General features: G+C 51.4%; 4 protein-coding genes across 4 annotated transcripts; 1 reads left to right on the top strand and 3 right to left on the bottom strand.

Annotated features, from left to right (window-relative positions):
• Positions 1-938: 938 nt before the first annotated feature.
• Positions 939-3,925, bottom strand: BDW70DRAFT_134901 (pentatricopeptide repeat-containing protein). The gene is made up of 2 exons (XM_073736594.1): positions 3,028-3,925; positions 939-2,963 (listed from the first exon to the last, which is right to left on the bottom strand). The coding sequence occupies exons 1-2, from the start codon at positions 3,649-3,651 to the stop codon at positions 1,113-1,115; spliced, it is 2,475 nt and encodes an 824-aa protein (XP_073596834.1). The 5' UTR covers positions 3,652-3,925; the 3' UTR covers positions 939-1,112.
• Positions 3,926-5,589: 1,664 nt separating this feature from the next.
• Positions 5,590-7,665, bottom strand: BDW70DRAFT_36166 (putative C2H2 transcription factor (Con7)). The gene is made up of 4 exons (XM_073743844.1): positions 6,961-7,665; positions 6,671-6,873; positions 6,259-6,439; positions 5,590-6,079 (listed from the first exon to the last, which is right to left on the bottom strand). Exons 1-4 carry the CDS (start codon positions 7,304-7,306, stop codon positions 5,727-5,729), a joined length of 1,083 nt encoding a protein of 360 aa, XP_073596835.1. The 5' UTR covers positions 7,307-7,665; the 3' UTR covers positions 5,590-5,726.
• A 5,162-nt stretch (positions 7,666-12,827) lies between these two features.
• BDW70DRAFT_167473 (SGNH/GDSL hydrolase family protein) lies at positions 12,828-14,246 on the top strand (the record flags this gene model as incomplete). The annotated part of the gene is made up of 4 exons (XM_073742231.1): positions 12,828-13,028; positions 13,126-13,258; positions 13,317-13,456; positions 13,541-14,246. Exons 1-4 carry the CDS (start codon positions 12,910-12,912, stop codon positions 14,244-14,246), a joined length of 1,098 nt encoding a protein of 365 aa, XP_073596836.1. The 5' UTR covers positions 12,828-12,909.
• Positions 14,247-14,440: 194 nt separating this feature from the next.
• BDW70DRAFT_134918 (DEAD-box ATP-dependent RNA helicase DBP2) lies at positions 14,441-16,972 on the bottom strand. The gene is made up of 5 exons (XM_073736595.1): positions 16,864-16,972; positions 15,844-16,812; positions 15,685-15,792; positions 15,033-15,161; positions 14,441-14,980 (listed from the first exon to the last, which is right to left on the bottom strand). Exons 1-5 carry the CDS (start codon positions 16,901-16,903, stop codon positions 14,772-14,774), a joined length of 1,455 nt encoding a protein of 484 aa, XP_073596837.1. The 5' UTR covers positions 16,904-16,972; the 3' UTR covers positions 14,441-14,771.
• Positions 16,973-17,652: the final 680 nt, after the last annotated feature.

The following is a 17,652-nucleotide window of genomic DNA, read 5'->3' on the forward strand; positions in this document are numbered from 1 at the left end:
CATGGCCGCCTCCTTCAAGCATGCGACAACTTACCATAAATCCCAATCTCTCAGCCCCTCGCTCATCCCTCCCTGCAATACAACGTCAGCATCGGGCCAGCGCCCAAGTAAATTTCTCACGCCGCCTCCGAAGCCTGACGCTTCCCCGCGCTCCGCGGCCCCAATACCGCCCCCACCGCGCTGCAACATGCCGCCGATCAGGTACTTGGGATAGAGGACCTGGCGCATCTTCTCCCACACGGCGAGGAGATCGCGCGAAAGCGTCTGCCATACACTCTCGTCGATGGTGTTCTGAGGCGCGCGGCGGTCTTCGCCAGGAATGCGGGAGGTCAGATAGCCGCCGGAAATGCTACCGGTGCCGTTGCCGCCGCGCGAAGTCGATGAGTCTGGTTCGATATTACCCCGGAGGGGGGTTCGGTCTGTCTCGTGCAGAGGGTCGTCGGCCTCAATTGCTGAGGTTAGGAAGCATAATGTTAGTCAAATAGTCAAAAGACAATTGATTTAGGGATACAATTCACCTTCATCGGCCTCAATCACTCCATCATCCAGAATTGACTCGTCGTCACGGGGGTCATCGTGGACGTAGTACGGTGTACTTGAGCTGGCCATCGTTATGGTCTTTCTGGGTTCGGAGTGTATGTAGGGTGTATGTGCTAAGCTTGATGGTTCAGTTGCCGAGGACACTACCAATTCAAAGGTGAGCTGCTCTACCAGAGAGCAGAGCTTGCACCGACGACTTCGTTATCGTGCCTTGAGCGATGGGATACGGAGGTTTGTTGCGCCTGGCGCTGCTCCTGTTTGCTTGTTTCACTGAGGCTAGAGTGGCTTTCCGCTCCGCACATTACGTACGCATTCCGGCAGAAAGAAGGCGGTCGCGAAGCCCCAATCTGTCAACGCTGCAGTATGAAAAGGATGCAATGGCTACTAGAAACTAATGCAACAAGATTGTCCTATGAGTATTTGATAATCTAGTAGTTATGTATATGCACTATACATGAGTGATATATTGTACAAGGTCTTTGTCAGAGAGTAAAACAACACCAACGCCACATATGCTTCAGTACCCGGAAAACAGGAAAGAAGAGTGAGGAGACTAAATCACCGGACAATCCTTAGTAAACAGTCAGCGCATCAGTCTCCTCAAAAATATTCTCATTTTGAGGCTTAAAGCGCTTATAGTAAAGATCTTGCCGTTCAGCAGTCGGGTAAATCATCCTTTTCTTGAAAGTCTCAATGACATCGGCCTTAGTATATTTGCGCAACAGAAGCTCGTCCTTTTCAAACCGCTCGCGGTCCTCTTTAGGCAGAATGTTTTCTCTGTTCGGCATCAGGATTGCAACAAGCAGCGACCTTACTCGAGCGAGGACAGCAACAGCTTTGTCACCGGGGACTTTCTGTAACTTGAGGAGTTCGGGATCGACGCCGTGCCGACCAGACAAGTCGGGTCTGCCCTTTAGCGAAGCCTCCAACGCATTGTCAAGCGTAGCAACAAGGGGGCGGAGGTTGTCTGCGGCGACTGTTTGTAGGTTGACGACGAGTTCTTTGCGCATGTGCTGGAGATTGCGGTTGGACTGTTTCGATGGGTCAAGGCCATTCAGACCCATAAGGAGTTGTGGATTGTCTTCCAAGACCTTGAGGAGATCCAGGTAACTGGACATGGCTCGGTGATCGGGAATCATGAGAGATTCATCCATAAGTTTCAAGAGGTCGTTGGCGTGCTTGAAGACATTGAGATTGTTGCGGTCACGGCGGCAGGTGCTCATCGCAATGTGGAACGGTAAGCCCGACTCTATGCCCTGCGGGATCATCTGCTCGCGTATGACTTCCAGCGAGAGACGGCTTTGCCGAGCAACACGGAGGATGCGTAAATACCCAATGAACGAGCGGCGATCCGGCGTGATCCGGTATCCGTGATCTTCCTTCGTAAGATGATTCCAGTATGCTTTTCCACTTTGCACAGCATTAGTCATCTGCAGGCACGTCTCCATGATTATCGACAGCTCTCTGTTGCCTATAGGCATATATCTAGGGCCATTTTCCTCGGGCTCCTTGGGTGAAGTATAGCGGGGTGGTGGTTGTTGAGGCGCCGGTCGTGAGTATATAGGTTTCCGGAGTGTTGAGCGCATGGGCTCGGGTTGTTCAGATACTGGCTGGGTTGCGGCATAAGGTTTCGCACTAGACGGTAAGAAACTGTCGAAAACGTGCTCATAGTCCTCCTCTTCCTCCTTCTCCAGCTCGTCGGAGGGCTCGGGGCTACGCTTAGGGGTCATGTCCTCGAGTTTCCTGCCCATTCGATCCACAAGCGGCACATCCTCGGTCTCTTCTGGCACGAGCGGAGTGCCTTGTCGCGAATGCGCTCGACGCGAAGCGATGTGGATTTGCCGTGGAGGCTCCTTCGCCAGAATGGGAATTCCGGTAGTTTGATGCATAAGCTTGAGCACCTCGAATAGGTGCCTATCGCCAGTCCCTTCCCAGAGAAGGCCAGCCATAGACGAAACAAGCTCATTCGACTTCTCCATTTCGAGCTCGCCTTTTTGCCATCGATACACCACATCGGACCAAATCCTTTTACCCTCTGCAATAGCCGAAAGCCTCGCACTGAAGGTCTTTTCCGCCCCGTATTCGTGCGCTCCGAGCCTGGCCGCCTGCCTTTGAATCTGCCTCCTGAGGGAATTTAAGATGATCGTATATGTAATGACGTCCGGTGATCCCGGTCCTTCCTCGGGAAGGGAACCAGCAATCTCCCATAGCAGGTTCATATCTCCGTGGAGTCCACACGCAGTCATCATTGCGTTATGATGGATGAGAGTAGCTTCGACAGGACTGTCAGGGTCGAGCATGTTTTGATAAATCGACCGAGCCATTGACATAGGATCGACATGGGGCGTTCTATCTACATGGCCCATTCCGCGCAACATAGTCGTATACGCAAAGGAGTTAGGTTTTCCGCCACGTTTCTTCATCTGCAGACGAAAGGCAGTCAGCATCATCCAGATAACCCGACAACATAAAGCAAACGGAACATACATCATTCCAAAACCGAAACGCCGCCTCTGCATGCCCCTTCCCAAAGCAATACGCAAGAATCGCATTCCACGCCCCCTGGGTATCATAGTGCCGACGCTGCGCGGTCCGCACAAGCTCCGCCGCAAATGCGATATTATCCTGTTTGAGCAACCTCTGCACACGCTCCGCCAGCACCGTACGATCTTTCAGCCACGCCAGCTCCATCTCAACTGCCTTTTTCGCGACTGGCTCTCCCTTGTTCATTGCAATGAGCATCAGGGCGTCGGGGCCTGAGCCTCTGGGACGGGCAGACGATTTTCTACCGCTCGGCATACCCGGTTCTGGTACCCCGAGATCTCGTAGCGCTATTGCCTCATTGGTCGGCGGGATTTGTGTTTCGAGGGCAGGATTCCCGGGAGTAGACTTCTCAGGAGCGGAGTTCTCGGAGTATGGCCGTGAGATTCCTGCTGGGAAACTTCGGGCACCTTTTGGTCCTGCTCGTGCTCGTGTAGTCGTCGCGCAAGCGAGCGAAAGAGCCCTCCACGGGGTTCTGGTCCATGGTGAGTCCAAAGGTGAGGAAGCCCTCAAGGCTATGTTTCGTGAGAACTGCGTTCGAAGAGCAGTGGCATTGCTGCAGCGGAGCATCTAAGCTTCGTTGTCGGACAATTGAATGCGCCGATTCGAGTCGTAAAGGTCAAGCGCAATTTGGGATGTATCAGACGCAGGACGTGTAAAGTGGAAAAGGGCAACAGTATTGTAATTATCTCCAGAATGGTCGCCAACAAAATTATCTGTACCCGGTTATTTGAGAGGCGAAGTCTGGCTGAGAAGGAAAATGTTTGATAGCGACGGCCCAAACCAAATCACCGCTAGTGTTGTCAGATAACGGCGACTCCATATCAGCACGTGACCTCTTTCTTCTCAGCACAATTAGTTCTCGCCGACACAAAATGGATGACAATCAAAGGTATACAATGCAGTCCTTCCTGCTTAAACTTTCTGCCTCTTCAGAGTGAAGCATACAGGAGCATTCATCGGGGGATATTCATTATTCAACCTGGAGCCTCAGTTATAATAGCACTCCAGATTCACAACCACTCTGCATTTCAATGACACAAATATTTGGCGCTCACGAATATGTCCAGTACACAAAGCATTGCAATATATCAAGGGTAATTGGGTCCGCCAGCCTGTCTCTCTATCCTTATCTAAATCTTTAGTAAGGTACGTTCTCCGTACTACCCGTAGACCGTCGGACAAGCACAGAGTGAACCCAACTAGAAATCCACCGCCTCAACGCCCTAGCCCACCCGCTAGCCCAACCAGAACCACCAACACATTTCAGCCTCATGATCTCATCCGCATCCACGCTGGGCCGCTGGCAGGATCCGAGTTTTAGTGTTGCCTCTTATGCCTACCTCGTCCTAGTGCTGGATCGACGCTGTCAGTGCCAGCGCCAGTGCCAGGCCACAGCCACTACAGTGCCGCCCCCGCCCCCAGCGGGCCGTGGCCCTGGCCCTAAACACGGGCAATGACTTAGTCTACCAAGATCTAAAGTCTGAGCCCAAGACTCTTACTCTTGGGCTAGGGCTGCGGTTAACTTAGGCGGTTTGGTCACACCCGGAAAAGAAAGAAGTATGCATCATTGTATTGACTAGTAAGGCGTCTGACTAGCGCGGCCCCAGCATACAGGCACCTCACGTACATACATTAGCACGTACATTCATGTCGGTATGTACTATGTAAGACTTAAGTGCAGTACCACTAGAACCGTAGTAGACTCTAGTTTGTCTCGAGTCGCACCGCTAATGCTGGTGATCTGTCATTTTCTTAGTCGAATCGGATATGATCCAGTCAGTAGTGGCAGGTCGAAGCTGCAGCGAGTTACGGGCTATAGTTCTTGTGCTAATGCAGGAACTGCATCAACTGATTTAAAGCAGATGCAAAACAGACACCTCAACTTGTTAAAAAAAGGTGGCCGTGCTTGTCTTGACCAGACAGCCGAAGGGATCCAAAAAAAAAAAAAAAAAAAACAATAAAGGAAAAGAAATAATGTAGAATAAGATGAAGATGATTGGAGATTCCACAACGCTCCGGCGTTAGAGCGTAACCCTGGCAAAACTACAGACAAGGACAGGGAATGTTGCACATGAATTGAAACAGGTCATAGAAGTAGAAAACAAATAGGTAGTTCACAGGTGAAGACACCGTCGTCAAATGCAGAGTGCCCCGCCAAACATCCCAAACCACAATCGCAGATCCAAGCATCTGCAGATGGCGTATAAAACAAGTCCCGACTCGAAACTTTCTTTTCTTTCTCATCCGACCATCTAGTTCGACATGAAAGACATGAAATAAACAGGAAAGACAAGGAAAATGGAAGGTACTGATGAGTTGCAAGGCCGTCGTTATGACTGGAGCAAAGCACGGCCAGAGATGGTATCATGTGCGCAAGATCTCAAGAAATTAGACCCGGAGGCGGCGGTAGGGAATTTTGTGGGGGTATTGATATTAGAACATGAAACCTTGAAAGAAGGGTATAGGGACATCTATTGCGGGTAGCTGGTCGATTGGTTTTCTGCGATGCCATCATCGATCAGCTACATACCCCATAGCAATCGGCGTAAGGACCGTCCTCGTAGTGGTGCTGTTTGCTGGCGGTTGTCCTCCCTCTTTTCATGTTCATGGCTCGGTCCTAAACAACGCAAAGACAGGACTGGCTACTTACGTTGCTGGTAAACTTGACCGCTCTGCCCGTACGGCGAGTGCGGGTAGTTCGGAGGGTATCCCACTTGCCCGTTGCCTTGGTAAGGCATGCCACCTGCACCAGCGCCGTATTGACCAGGAGCCTGGCCATCAGCAGGCTGGTATCCAATCGGAGGTAATTGAGGTCGGACACCGCCAGGATACTGAGGAGGCTGGCCGCCCTGTGAAAGGTCTGGCGCGCCCGAAGCATCAATCTGGCTTTGAACCGCTGCGGCAGCAGCGGCACGCTCGCGCTCTTCGGCAACCTTGCGTTGAGCTTCTTCCTCCTTCTTCCGCTGCTTCCACTCCTTACGAATTTCTTTAAATTCTGGTGACCAGTCAGCAGCTGAACGAGTGAGATGCAGGAATATCACCGATTGCTCGGCAAGTTGACGCGCTACTGCGATCCGCAACGCTAAAGCGGTGTAACCCGACTAGCGCGTGCCGCAAGCCGCGCTAACCAGGCTATCACAGGTGCAGCCAAACAAAGTGAAAATGTTCACTCACCTTCTGGAGTTCGCTTTTGACCATGAGATTGCATGGTAACGTGAGCATTCAGATGGTTAAGTGTGCCATATGCCTTTTCGCAGCCATTCCACCCACACTTGTACATGCGCTCAATTTCTTCATACCGGCGACGAGGTCGCTTATGCTGCTGTGCACCGGGAATCGGAACGAACGAGTAAACCTGTGGATTCCGTTCGTCAGCAAATGACCCGAAGTAGGAAAATGATGATGAAATAATGCGCCCGCATCTCCACGTCCTGCGAGAGAGCCCGACCGCAGCCCCGACATCGGGAGCGTCCCAAGACAACAATCAAACCAATTGCGCAGCCTTTGGAAACGGATGCCAGAATCATCAAAAACATACCTGGCCAGGGCGCGGCCCTGCGGTCGTAGCAGGGGAGGCGGGACCAACCGTTGTGGCAGGAGAGCTGTAGGGTCCAGGAAGACCGTGCTGATGTTGCGGATAGCCATGCGACCATTCCGGACGCGCATACATCTGTGGAGGCGGAGGAGGCGGCGGGTGGCCCTGATACTGAGCGGCCATGTCGTGGCCTTGAGCCGTGTAAGGCGAGTAAGGAGGAGGATAGGTTGGGCTGGAGGCCGCAATCGAGGGATCTATAGGAACGTCTCCGTCAGACTTCACGTTCGACTGATTGCGATGGCCATTTGGATGCCCATCGCTCAGAGAGTTCATGGACGGACTTGTTGCTTGAGCCATACCTGGCGCACCTCCCGGCTGAGAGTTCGGCGCGTGGTGGTATTGAGGCGGGCGGGCCAGGTACTCCGGGTAGGCGGGCGAGCGCGCGGCTGGAGGAGGCTGGTTCAGACTGTAGTCGGACTGCGGCGTGTTGGAGGAAGTGCCGGGTCGGACCTCAGGTTGCGGCGTGTACTGAGGGTTCGGGCGCGACTCGGGCTGAGGGGTGTATTGAGCAGGGGCAGCAGCAGAAGCCTGGTCTGCGGCTGTAAATTCAGAATGTGTCGCGGCAGATGTTGGAAACGGTGAGAGCGAACCTGACTGCGCGTACTCGGAAGCAGGCCTGTTGTCCATATAATACAAGAGAGGCGGTCGCTACCGGGAAAAGATATCCCTGACGATCCTCCAAGCTAATATAGTCTCGCGTGCCTGTTGATAACACGCGTCGAACGACACAATAAGCTTGTGGACGAAGAAGAAAGGACAGGGTGAGAGGAAGTACGGGGAGGGGGAAGAGGATTGGATTGGGGCAAGATCTTAGTGTGATCCCGAGTCGAGAAAGGCTTGGAGACTCCCTCTTGTTGGCACGTACTTTAGTGGAAATGAGGTATGGTAGCGAACAAATCAACAAAGCTGCACGTTGATGCCGGGGGTGGTTGACGGATAAGAGAAGAGAAAAATAACGGAAGGATCGACGCGTAATTATGGTCGCGAACGAGTCTTTCCACTCTCCAACGCAGCGATTATTAAAAATTACCACGGCTGTGGAAGTATGCGAAGACTGTTGTAGTCAAGGTGCAGGTGCAGCTGGATCGCGATGCTTAATCGCTTAGTTCGCCAGCCTTAGGGTGACGGCGACTGGCTCTTGCAGGTGGCGGAGGGCACGGCAGCACGAGGGCCAGCGGGAAGAAACGAGGGGGAGCTTGGATTGTGGACTGGCGATGGAGCCAAGCAAGCGCGAAAAGAAAAACGAAGTGTAAGAGAAGTGGAAGCCAAACCCCGTCACAACTATACGAGAAGGGGGCTAAAATAAAGTAGAATCCACCAGCTCGAAAGAGTGATAGCGCAGGAGTCAAGGCCTCGATCCCAGTGGCGAGTTCTGGTAGGCTGGTAGCACAATCACCCTAAAAAAGCGACCGGAGCGAAGATGGTTTGACTCGACCCGGCACGACCAGGCTGGAGCAGGAAAGGCGCGTCTTAAAGCTTCGGCGGGCCTCGTTGTAATCTTTGGCACTCGCGCACCGTAGGCAAAGACGAGAGGGCAGAGCACCTCGTGGGATCCGAAATGGTGGAGCAGGACGTGGGCCGAAAGGAGTTGGAGCAAAGAATTCTATGGAGAGAGAATTCAAAGGGAAGAGGCAGAGGTCAGACTCAGGACGGTATTACGGGAAAGGGGGGTTTGTATCGTACTGTCACAGAGGGGCCGCTTGGCGAGGCGGCGCCTCATTGGCCAGCCGGGGCGGCGTGTTGTCGCTTTCTGGTGACGGTCCCCGTGCCGGCCCACTCTCCCCTCACTGTTCTCACTTTTTAAAGGTCAACCCGGCTAAGCTTTCCCTCTGGGATATTATGATTATTTTTTATAGGGGATATAGGGGATCATCCCAGTGGCAAAGGGACGAGTCATGCCCAAGCAACCGTTTTCCGTAGATTTTCGGTGGTTATCGCGATCACGACTGGGCGCAATCAACCGCCCAAGACATGAGGTCAAGAGAAAGTTGATAGACAATCGTGGTATGGATTTAGAGCTTGGATGGTCTACCCGCGATTTGGGCTTGGACGGTGCGGACTGCGCGCGTCCGTTGCGAGTCGGTCGTAAACCTAGCGCGATGCCAGCGCAACATCGTTGGTCGACCGCGTGGATTGGCCAAGTTAAAACGCAGGCTAAACGATAGACTATGGATGGCGTGCCCGAGAAACGGCTGGAACGGTACACCACTCCAGAAGGGAACAAGCGAGATAGTGCCGGGCTAGGCGAAAAGGGGCTGTAGCGCAGGTCGGCCCCGGGGGTTAGCTGCGCGTGGAGGCATGACAGAATATCAACCTTTGCGCGCATCCTTACGTAGTCGGACTCATAGACGCCTACAGAATAGAACAGAGTACATCCTCAACAAATACTAATGGGGTACGGAGTAGGGTAGGGGAATCCCCGTGATAATGCTACGTAATAAGAGCGGTGATATCAGAATTATTTTTTTGCAGAGAAAAAAAATAAAAAAAAAAATTTTGCACTGCAAAAGTACTGATGGGCAACGAAGGCGGCTAATGCCGGTCATGGCTGATGGGGTTGGCGGAAATGGTGGAAAAGGAGGTCTGCAATGGTCACCTGTTGCTCGAGGCTTAATTGCCAATAATGGGGCGGGGATGGTTGCGACGGTGGGGAGTTCCCACTCTTGGAATTACTTGGAATCGCACACATCCTGAGCGTCATTCTCACCCTCACGGCTTTTGTCGTCCTTCCAATTTCAGCAGTTTGCGCTTGTAGTTGAAGAAGAGGTCAAGATGTCGTGATATTGACGCTCGATACCGGAGCCCTGCTATGCTCGTTCCGCACAAGTCAGGAACGCTCGCTGCAGTGGAGAACCGAGGGATGTAAGCCAATGAGCACACGAAACGATGGGGCCATAGACAAATTGACTTTTCGGTATTGCCGGTTACGGTTAGTAATATCAAACGCAATCAGACTTCAAGCTCCTGAATCGTATCAACATGTTGATCAGAAGATAGCTGGCCGAACTGATCCAGAGGTCCATTGAGTTTAGAGCTCTGGTCCTCAAAGACCGGTCTTTGTGGTAAGTAATCCTATTCGAGGAGCGTACAAACCACGATATGAAGCGCGGCCGCAGCTGAAAGCTCCCCGGTATCGCATGACAATTTGACATGGGATATGAAAAAGCGGGGATTGTGGAGTCTTGTCGATATTAAAGCTGGGAAGTTTGAAGGTCGCAGATGGCGAGGCGCGAATTAGGGAGATTGGGGAACTTGCATGCAGTCAAAACATGTCGAGTCTCTGTCCTTGTCCAAAGTACCACTCCACTGGTACGTCTCCTCAGTCTCCTGAGTCCGGCGTCCTGGTAATGCCCGAGGCTTGGGAAGAGTCAGTATCGTCAGGTTCGCAGTCGGTACGGCTTGACGCGAGCTGGTTTTCATGCTACCTATTGATAGGACTGCCCTAGCGATTGGCCGCTCCCAAACAAGTCACGGACTTTATTAGGGACTTTAAAGCACGGACATACTATTTCTTGAGCCTCTTGCTCCGTATGGTTTGGTCTTGATGGGCAGTTCCTCGCTACTAGTGCCCACTGCAATAGACTGCCAAGGAGTCGAGCATTTGTGGCAGATTCGGCAGCAAGGGAACCGCTCCAGGTACTAGGTGACTATCAGCTTTTCGAAGGCCCATTCATACTGACGGGCCGAACTCGCAAGGTGCAACCTGGATTTTTGAAAAAATTATGCAATTTGCATTTCCAGCGCAGAAGGTCCCTCTGGCCCCCTGGTCCCGGGCCGGCGCTGGGAGGACAATTCAGCTGTGTGGGTTGATATGCCTGGTGATTGGCAGTACCCCGCGCATCCCCACTATCTGAATATCGGTGAGGATTCCTTGCTGAGAGCCTGGGACTGAGAGTGGGAAAACGAAAGCCGATGAATCTCATCGAAATAGCAGAGAATTCAATCATCCACAGATCGAATTTCCTCTGTACGGACCGTAATTTTAAGAGCCGCTGTCACCTACTCTGAGGTCGGAACTCGGAAGATATACGACATGCAAGAAACATGAGAGGATTCGCCGAACGACCACCAGTTCCTTAACCCCTGCATAAAAGGGGGTGATAATGCTGGTGGTCCGCATCTCATCAGGGTATGACAAGACTACAGTGCATTATCTCAGCTGCTCGAGGCTTGGCCCCTTTTCGCTTTTCGCTTTTCCTTTTCTCCTTTTTTTTTGCAGCAAACAGTTAGGCTGAATCTGTTATGTGCCCGCTGTACTCTGAGTATGTAAGTATCCGTACTTCGTATACTTTATGCATAAGCTATTTGGTGCCGGAGATGATCCACGTGGGCACGACGGTCGTTGGCTGTCGTCTGCACCGGAACGCCTTAGTATTCTCTAGCCAGCTGTTGACATCTCCAGAGCGCACCTTGTTTTGACCCTAAATATATTTTGGACATCGCGTCACCAGCCAATAATGGACCTTGATAGCCAGCACTCAAGATCCGGTTCGTGATTTTCAGATAGCCGCGCCTCGCACTGCATATCCGAATCCGTCTTCGACAGAGTATAATAGATCGCGTCGGTGTACTCCGTCCAACGTAGTACTACTCTGACAGCAAAGCGATGGCACTCGAACGGGTGGCCCGGTCTCCAAATCCAAATCGAGCCATAACGGAATCTCGGCATGTCTCCGTCGTTGTTAAAGGCGCCATTGGGATCAAATGTCACCTCAATTTATTCGAACTCTAGACAAGTATTTGGAAAAAGCAAACCTTGCCTCTCGCTTGCGCAGGGTTGGCTGCTGTTCAGGAGAATTGCCTGTGATTGCAGACTTGTAGAGGCGTTTCATTGGTCAGCAATTCCCCGAGGGTGATAATGCCAAGACCTCATGATTCGAGATCGCAACTGTTTCCGCCCCAATTAGGCAAGTACGTCGTTGGCCAAATGTCATATCGGGTCAGATGTCTCCGGGCCTGACTGATACTCGATAAAAAGTATCGACGAGGGGAATACCAGATAACCGCCAGATAACACCAGATAACACTAGATAAACACCAGCCCGGGACGTAGAGTTTCATCCTCGGCCCATGAACAGACGTTAAACTCTCTCAATCGTCGAGTTCCATGCATATTCTACGGCTGCTCTAGCTGCGAGCGCCTCCCAACGCATGAGTACTACAGTGATCCTAACTTGTTTTCCAGTCCCTCGTGATTACGGAGTATTCTAATTCTATTAGCAGCATGTCGCGACTATGAAAGCTAACAGCACATGCGCCTAACCCCTATCCATGCTAGTCTCAGCGTCTAGCGTCCCCTTCCCGAGCCACGGGCCAGATTAATTTCATGCTAACCGCTCCCAGCATAGCGGCTTACGGTCTTGAAACCGCGTTCGGTCTTCTGTCATACACCTTTGATACCGCCTCGCTCTCCCGGCGATAAGGGTGTAAGGGTGGGCAAAAATAAAATACGCAGTTACGCGCGATGCACAAGGCCGACTTAGGATACAAGATGGAGTCGACTCCTCCTTCGGCCGGATTGAACTCGTCCAGTCCCACCCTCGCTACGCCGTACGGTGCGGCTTTTCCGAGGCCTTACTCTTAGATTGCGATTCTCATCGGTGAGAGAGTCTGAAGTTAGACTCGAGCTGGAGCTGCTGGACTGTGCTCCAGGCGATGGGACCCATGGTTTCTCCCCCTCTGTAGTCGGCTCAAGTACGGCTGAATTCTCGTCTGCTCCACTGCTGCAGCATTTAGATGGGCTCCCCGCTCTCAGCCTCTTCAACTTGCTGGTTTTCCGGTTCACCTGTCTCACATTGATCGCTCTATTGGGTCAACAAGACGATGACTTGAGTTAGTGCCTTGTTGCCTTGTTGCCTTGTTGCCTGGGGTTATCAGCAAATGCTGGTATTAGTTATCAACCGGGTTGATATCCAGGTCCGAACTGGCCAGAGCAGTATACAACGCGAGCCAGCGCCAGGTTTAATTGTAAAGCGGAATGCCGATCTTCTTCCTTCCGACCGGATGAGATGGAAGCAGCCCGTCATCCAACGGAGAATTATCTTCCGTGAGATCGTCTCGCCAGAACCATGATGGAAATTATCCGTCGAGCTCTTTTCCCGAGCCAGTTGGGCTCAAGTACGTATATATGACTACATCAGGAACGTTGGGATGGGCAAGCATCCCTACTCTGAAGCCCAGTAGTTTAGCTTTTTTGAAGACATCGAAATACAAATCAAACGGCCTAAGCAATGCTCGCCGCAACATTCATCCTAGCTCTCACGAGTGGCATTTCCCTAACCAACGCCCTCCCTTCCAAACCAATCACGCGGAGTAGACATGACTTTGACTGGGATTCGACCCGGCATCTGTCAGTATTGAATCCATCATTCCTCTGTGATTTGACCTGGTTGATGGGAAAACCACAAATATCGAATTGTAGGGCTGACAATATATACAACCCACAGTATAGCCTTCGGCGACTCGTATACATTCATCCAAGGAACCCATGGATACCCAAATTACAGCTTTATTGGAGACCAGCTGAACTATGCGTATGACGCACGAACACTCTTAACGGATAAGATCGTTCAGAATCAGGTCCGTCTGTTACCAGCCTAGCACCGCGCCCAGTCAGCTTAACGGTACATATATATAGACAGGAACTTCAGCCGGTGGCCCCAACTGGGTTGAATTCCTCACAGGTTGCGGATTAAAGGAGGGTCTGACCTCGCCAATATCCTGCACGAAACAGCTTTGGGACTTTGCGTTTGCGGGGGCGGGGGTTTCAGCTGAATAGTACGTTGCTCCATTACCCTATCCTGATATACATACCATGATCCTTTGAGACGGAATACTAATGAATACACCTTATCCATATAGCATCCCCCTGCACCACCCCTACACCATTTCCCTCGTTAACCAGATCAGGCAATTCACAACCTACGGGCATCCAGTCCTTACCTCCAGCTCTCAACACCCCTCATACAAAGCAACTCTATCCGCTGCACCCATCTTAGATCCAGCCTCAACCCTAACGGCCATTTGGATCGGAATCAATGACATCAACGACAGCGCGAAAAACAGCTCCATCTCCTCCTTTCCAGACTTCTATAATACCCTCCTCTCAACGGCTTTCTCTGGACTGCAAACTTTAGTATCATTAGGGTATAAAGATTTCGTTGTCCTCAATCTACCGCCTTTGGACCGCACACCCGCGAATCAGGCACGGACACTTCGCAACGAAACAGCCACGCCAAATGCAACGCAGGTAGATTGGTTTAATTCGGCAATCACATCGCAAGCCAGGCGTTTCGGGAGACGGAATCCGGATACGAATGTCCTTGTCTTTGATGCGTATCGCGTTCTAAGTCATGTCCTCGATTTCCCAGACCAGTACGGGATAGCCAACACGACGGATTTCTGCCCTGGATACGACCAACCGGATATTGAGACAGAATACCAAGCATATGGGTGTCCAACATCCCTGGGGACGTATTTCTGGTTCAATTCGGGACATATCACGAGTCGCGTTCATGAAATTCTAGCGGCGCAATTGGGCAAGACGCTGGAGAGGTGGAGGGGTTAGTATACTATACTGGTTAGGTTTTATTTGCCAGTGAAGGGTCAGGTGAACGAGCTGAGAGGATTAGGACAAAGAAATTATTACTTGCCCTTGTGCAGATCTTTATATATAACCTGTTATACTTCAATAGCACTCTGTTCGAAATTCGTGAATGCAACTACAATATGTGAGAGCTCAGACTACAACATTATCCAATGTCAATGTTTGGAATGATAAATTGGCAAGCTACCTACTGGGAGCCAATCATGTTCAGGCCACGAATAACGACTTTTAAAGCAGAAAACGAAGAATTAACATGTATCCGTGTAAGTGCGTAAAATGACCACGATTATCATCCCAGTCCGGAACCTGTAAAGCACGAGTAAAAACATAACGAGTCTATCGTGAGATTGACCAACGCCGCCCATACTGAGTTACGAAGAGATATCAAAGAACAACGGAAACGCGCAAGTAGAAAAGTGCAAAAATCGATCGTCTACCGTCGAATGTGGGGAGTACAAGCTCATGATTGCAGGGGTCATTGATGGTCTACCAGCGACGGTTGTTACCGAGAGGCGCTGCGTTGGAGGCAGTAAAGTTACCACCGCGACCACGACCGCCGCCACGACCACCCCAACGGCCATAACCACCACCGTGGCCGCCGCCACCGCTGTAGCGGACCATCTCAGCGAGACGGGGGTCAATCTGCTGCTTGGCCTCAGAGAGGATAGTGACCAAGTCACGAGCCTGCTTAGCATCTGCAAAACAACGTTAGCAACGTCCTATAAAAACAAATGCAGTGAGACTTACTGTCAGTGGTGAAAAAGGTAATGGCGGTACCCTTGGCACCCGCACGACCAGTTCGACCAATACGGTGAACGTAGTCCTCTGAGTTATTGGGGTAATCATAATTGATGACATGAGTAATGTCACGAACATCTTTAGACAGATTCAGGTTAGCAAACAGAGCATTAGTGCAGGATAACAGCGTGGCATGGAAGCCCTATTAGCCGTGTGAGACTATGCATCACTCTCTTCCACGGTCTTTCATCTCAAGATCCGTTAAAGGGTCAGTCCTTATGCTGGCAGATATCGGGCGGATATCCTTTGGTCCTAGAGCAACCTTGGAATGCAGCTTGACAGGCCGGAAGAGAAGCCACCATGCTTCTCGACCAAGCAAGGTCCAAATATATGAACACAAGTCAGAACAGAAGAATAAAAGAATCCTACGTGTCTGCTAAACTGCACTGTAAGTCCAAGGTTCTCTTGGCTTTGAGAACCATTTCAGAAGACCCGACATAGCCTGGACGAGTCAAGTATGCCAGCATGGGCACTAAGAGAGCTGAGCACTGTGCGGTTGTTGCACGACCTCAATTGGGCTAGGGTGCTTCAGGGAGGAAGATAAAAAGGGAGAAGGGGGAGGGAGGGGGGAGGGGAAGGGAAAAGCGCGATCTTCTCATACCGATACCACGGGAAGCCACGTCAGTGGCCACCATGATTGGGCTCTTGCCTGTCTTGAACTCGTTCAGGACCCAATCTCTTTCTTGTTGTTGCTTGTCACCGTGAATGGCTGAAAGTAGTTAGCAAGTTGTTTTTCTGATCATGAAACAAGGGTACTCACAAAGTGCTGGCCATCCGTCCTGACGAAGGAAACGCGTAATTTCGTCGGCAATGCGCTTAGTACCAGTAAAAACTAGACACTTGTTGCTGCGGTTCTCCATGATCTTCTCAAGATGCTTGATCATGCGATCACGCTTCTCAAATTCTGAGATAACTTCCACAATCTGAGTGATCCGGTGGTTGGCGGACAAGTCCATGGAACCAATGTTGACTTGGATGTAGTTGTTGAGAAAATCGCTGGCGAGCTGACGGACCTCCTTGGGCCAGGTAGCTGACCACATGCAAGTCTGGCGGTCAGGGCGAATCTGAGAAATGATCTTGCGAATTTGGGGCTCAAAACCCATATCCAACATGCGGTCGGCCTCGTCAAGAACGAGGTAAGTAACTCGGCGAAGGTTGGTGCGACCAGCTTCGAGCATATCAATAAGTCGACCGGGAGTGGCAATGCAGACCTCAACACCGCGGGAAAGATCGCGAATCTGAGGACCCTTGGGGACACCACCGTATACACAGGTGTTCCTGATGCGAGACGACTTTCCGAACTTGCTGATTTCAGCCTGGATCTGAACCGCCAATTCACGGGTAGGAGCGAGAATAAGAACAATAGGCCCATCTCCAGGAGCTAGGAGAGGTTGTGCGTTGATGTGAACAATAGCGGGGAGACAGTATGACAAGGTCTTTCCGGAGCCGGTCTCGGCAATACCAACAACATCACGACCGGAGAGAGCCATAGGCCAACCTTGAGACTGGATAGCCGTAGGCTTCTCAAATCCCTGAGCCTTAACTTCGCTCAGAACATATTGGGGGAAACCAGCCTCATCGAAGGTCTCGACAGGACGAGGGACATCCCGTCCCTGAACAGTCATCTCGCACTTCTTGCGGAATTCGTCGACTTCACGCTGGGACCGGGCGGTCACATCGGGGTGCTCCTTGTAGAAGGATTTTTCGAATTTAGGGAGTGTGTCGAGATCTAAAAATCAGTTTAACATTCATCCTTAACAGAATGATGAACTGAACTTACCCCATTCCTGCTTCTTCAGACCTGAACCCAAGTTGCCCATGCGGTCACCGCCGGCACCGGCACCGGCACCACCACCGCCGCGTCCGTAACCGCCGCCGCCGTAACCACCACCGCCGTAGCCACCTCCATAACCACCACCACCACCACCACCGCCGCCGTAACCGCCTCCGCGACCTCCATAGCCGCCTCCATGGCCATTAGAGTAACCGTTGGAGTAGCCGCCGCCACCGCCGGAGCTGTAATAATGACGTTAGTGTGTAATCTAAAAAAGCAAATCCAATGTGAAACTTGAATGCTGATGGCTAAGATCGTCAAAACCGGTGGCTTGTGAACAAAGCTTCGGCTCAAACAAGGATCAAAAGACATAGCAGAGGGCAACTTGCAGCAGCATCACAATGTTGCTCAACCAGTCTCTAGCCTTTTATGTTGAGATGCGACAAAAATAGTGTCAACTTACCGATAGGAATCGCGCTGGTAGCCACCGCTGCCGCCGTAGGAAGACATGGTGAATGAGAGAAAGTTGTGTTGCGTTGTTGGTAAAAAGAGATCCTCAACTTGAGAATCGGAGGCAACACAGATATAAGAGAAAAAGAAAGTGAGGAAAGAAGAAAGACAAGGGGGGTTGAGAGAGAGAAAGGTAAAGGGTTGAGGATAAGAGGAAGAGGGAGAAGAGGAAAAATAAGGGAAGGCGCTGAGGCAACGTTTGTTCCTGATTGGGATTAGCGCAGGAGAAAATTGGAAAATCTCGACACCGCCGCTGTTATGTAAGCTGTACCAGTGGCCAATGGC

The sequence above is a fragment of the Aspergillus foveolatus genome, assembly GCF_047715535.1.
Source record: "Aspergillus foveolatus strain CBS 279.81 unplaced genomic scaffold BDW70scaffold_19, whole genome shotgun sequence".
Lineage (NCBI taxonomy): Eukaryota > Fungi > Ascomycota > Eurotiomycetes > Eurotiales > Aspergillaceae > Aspergillus > Aspergillus foveolatus.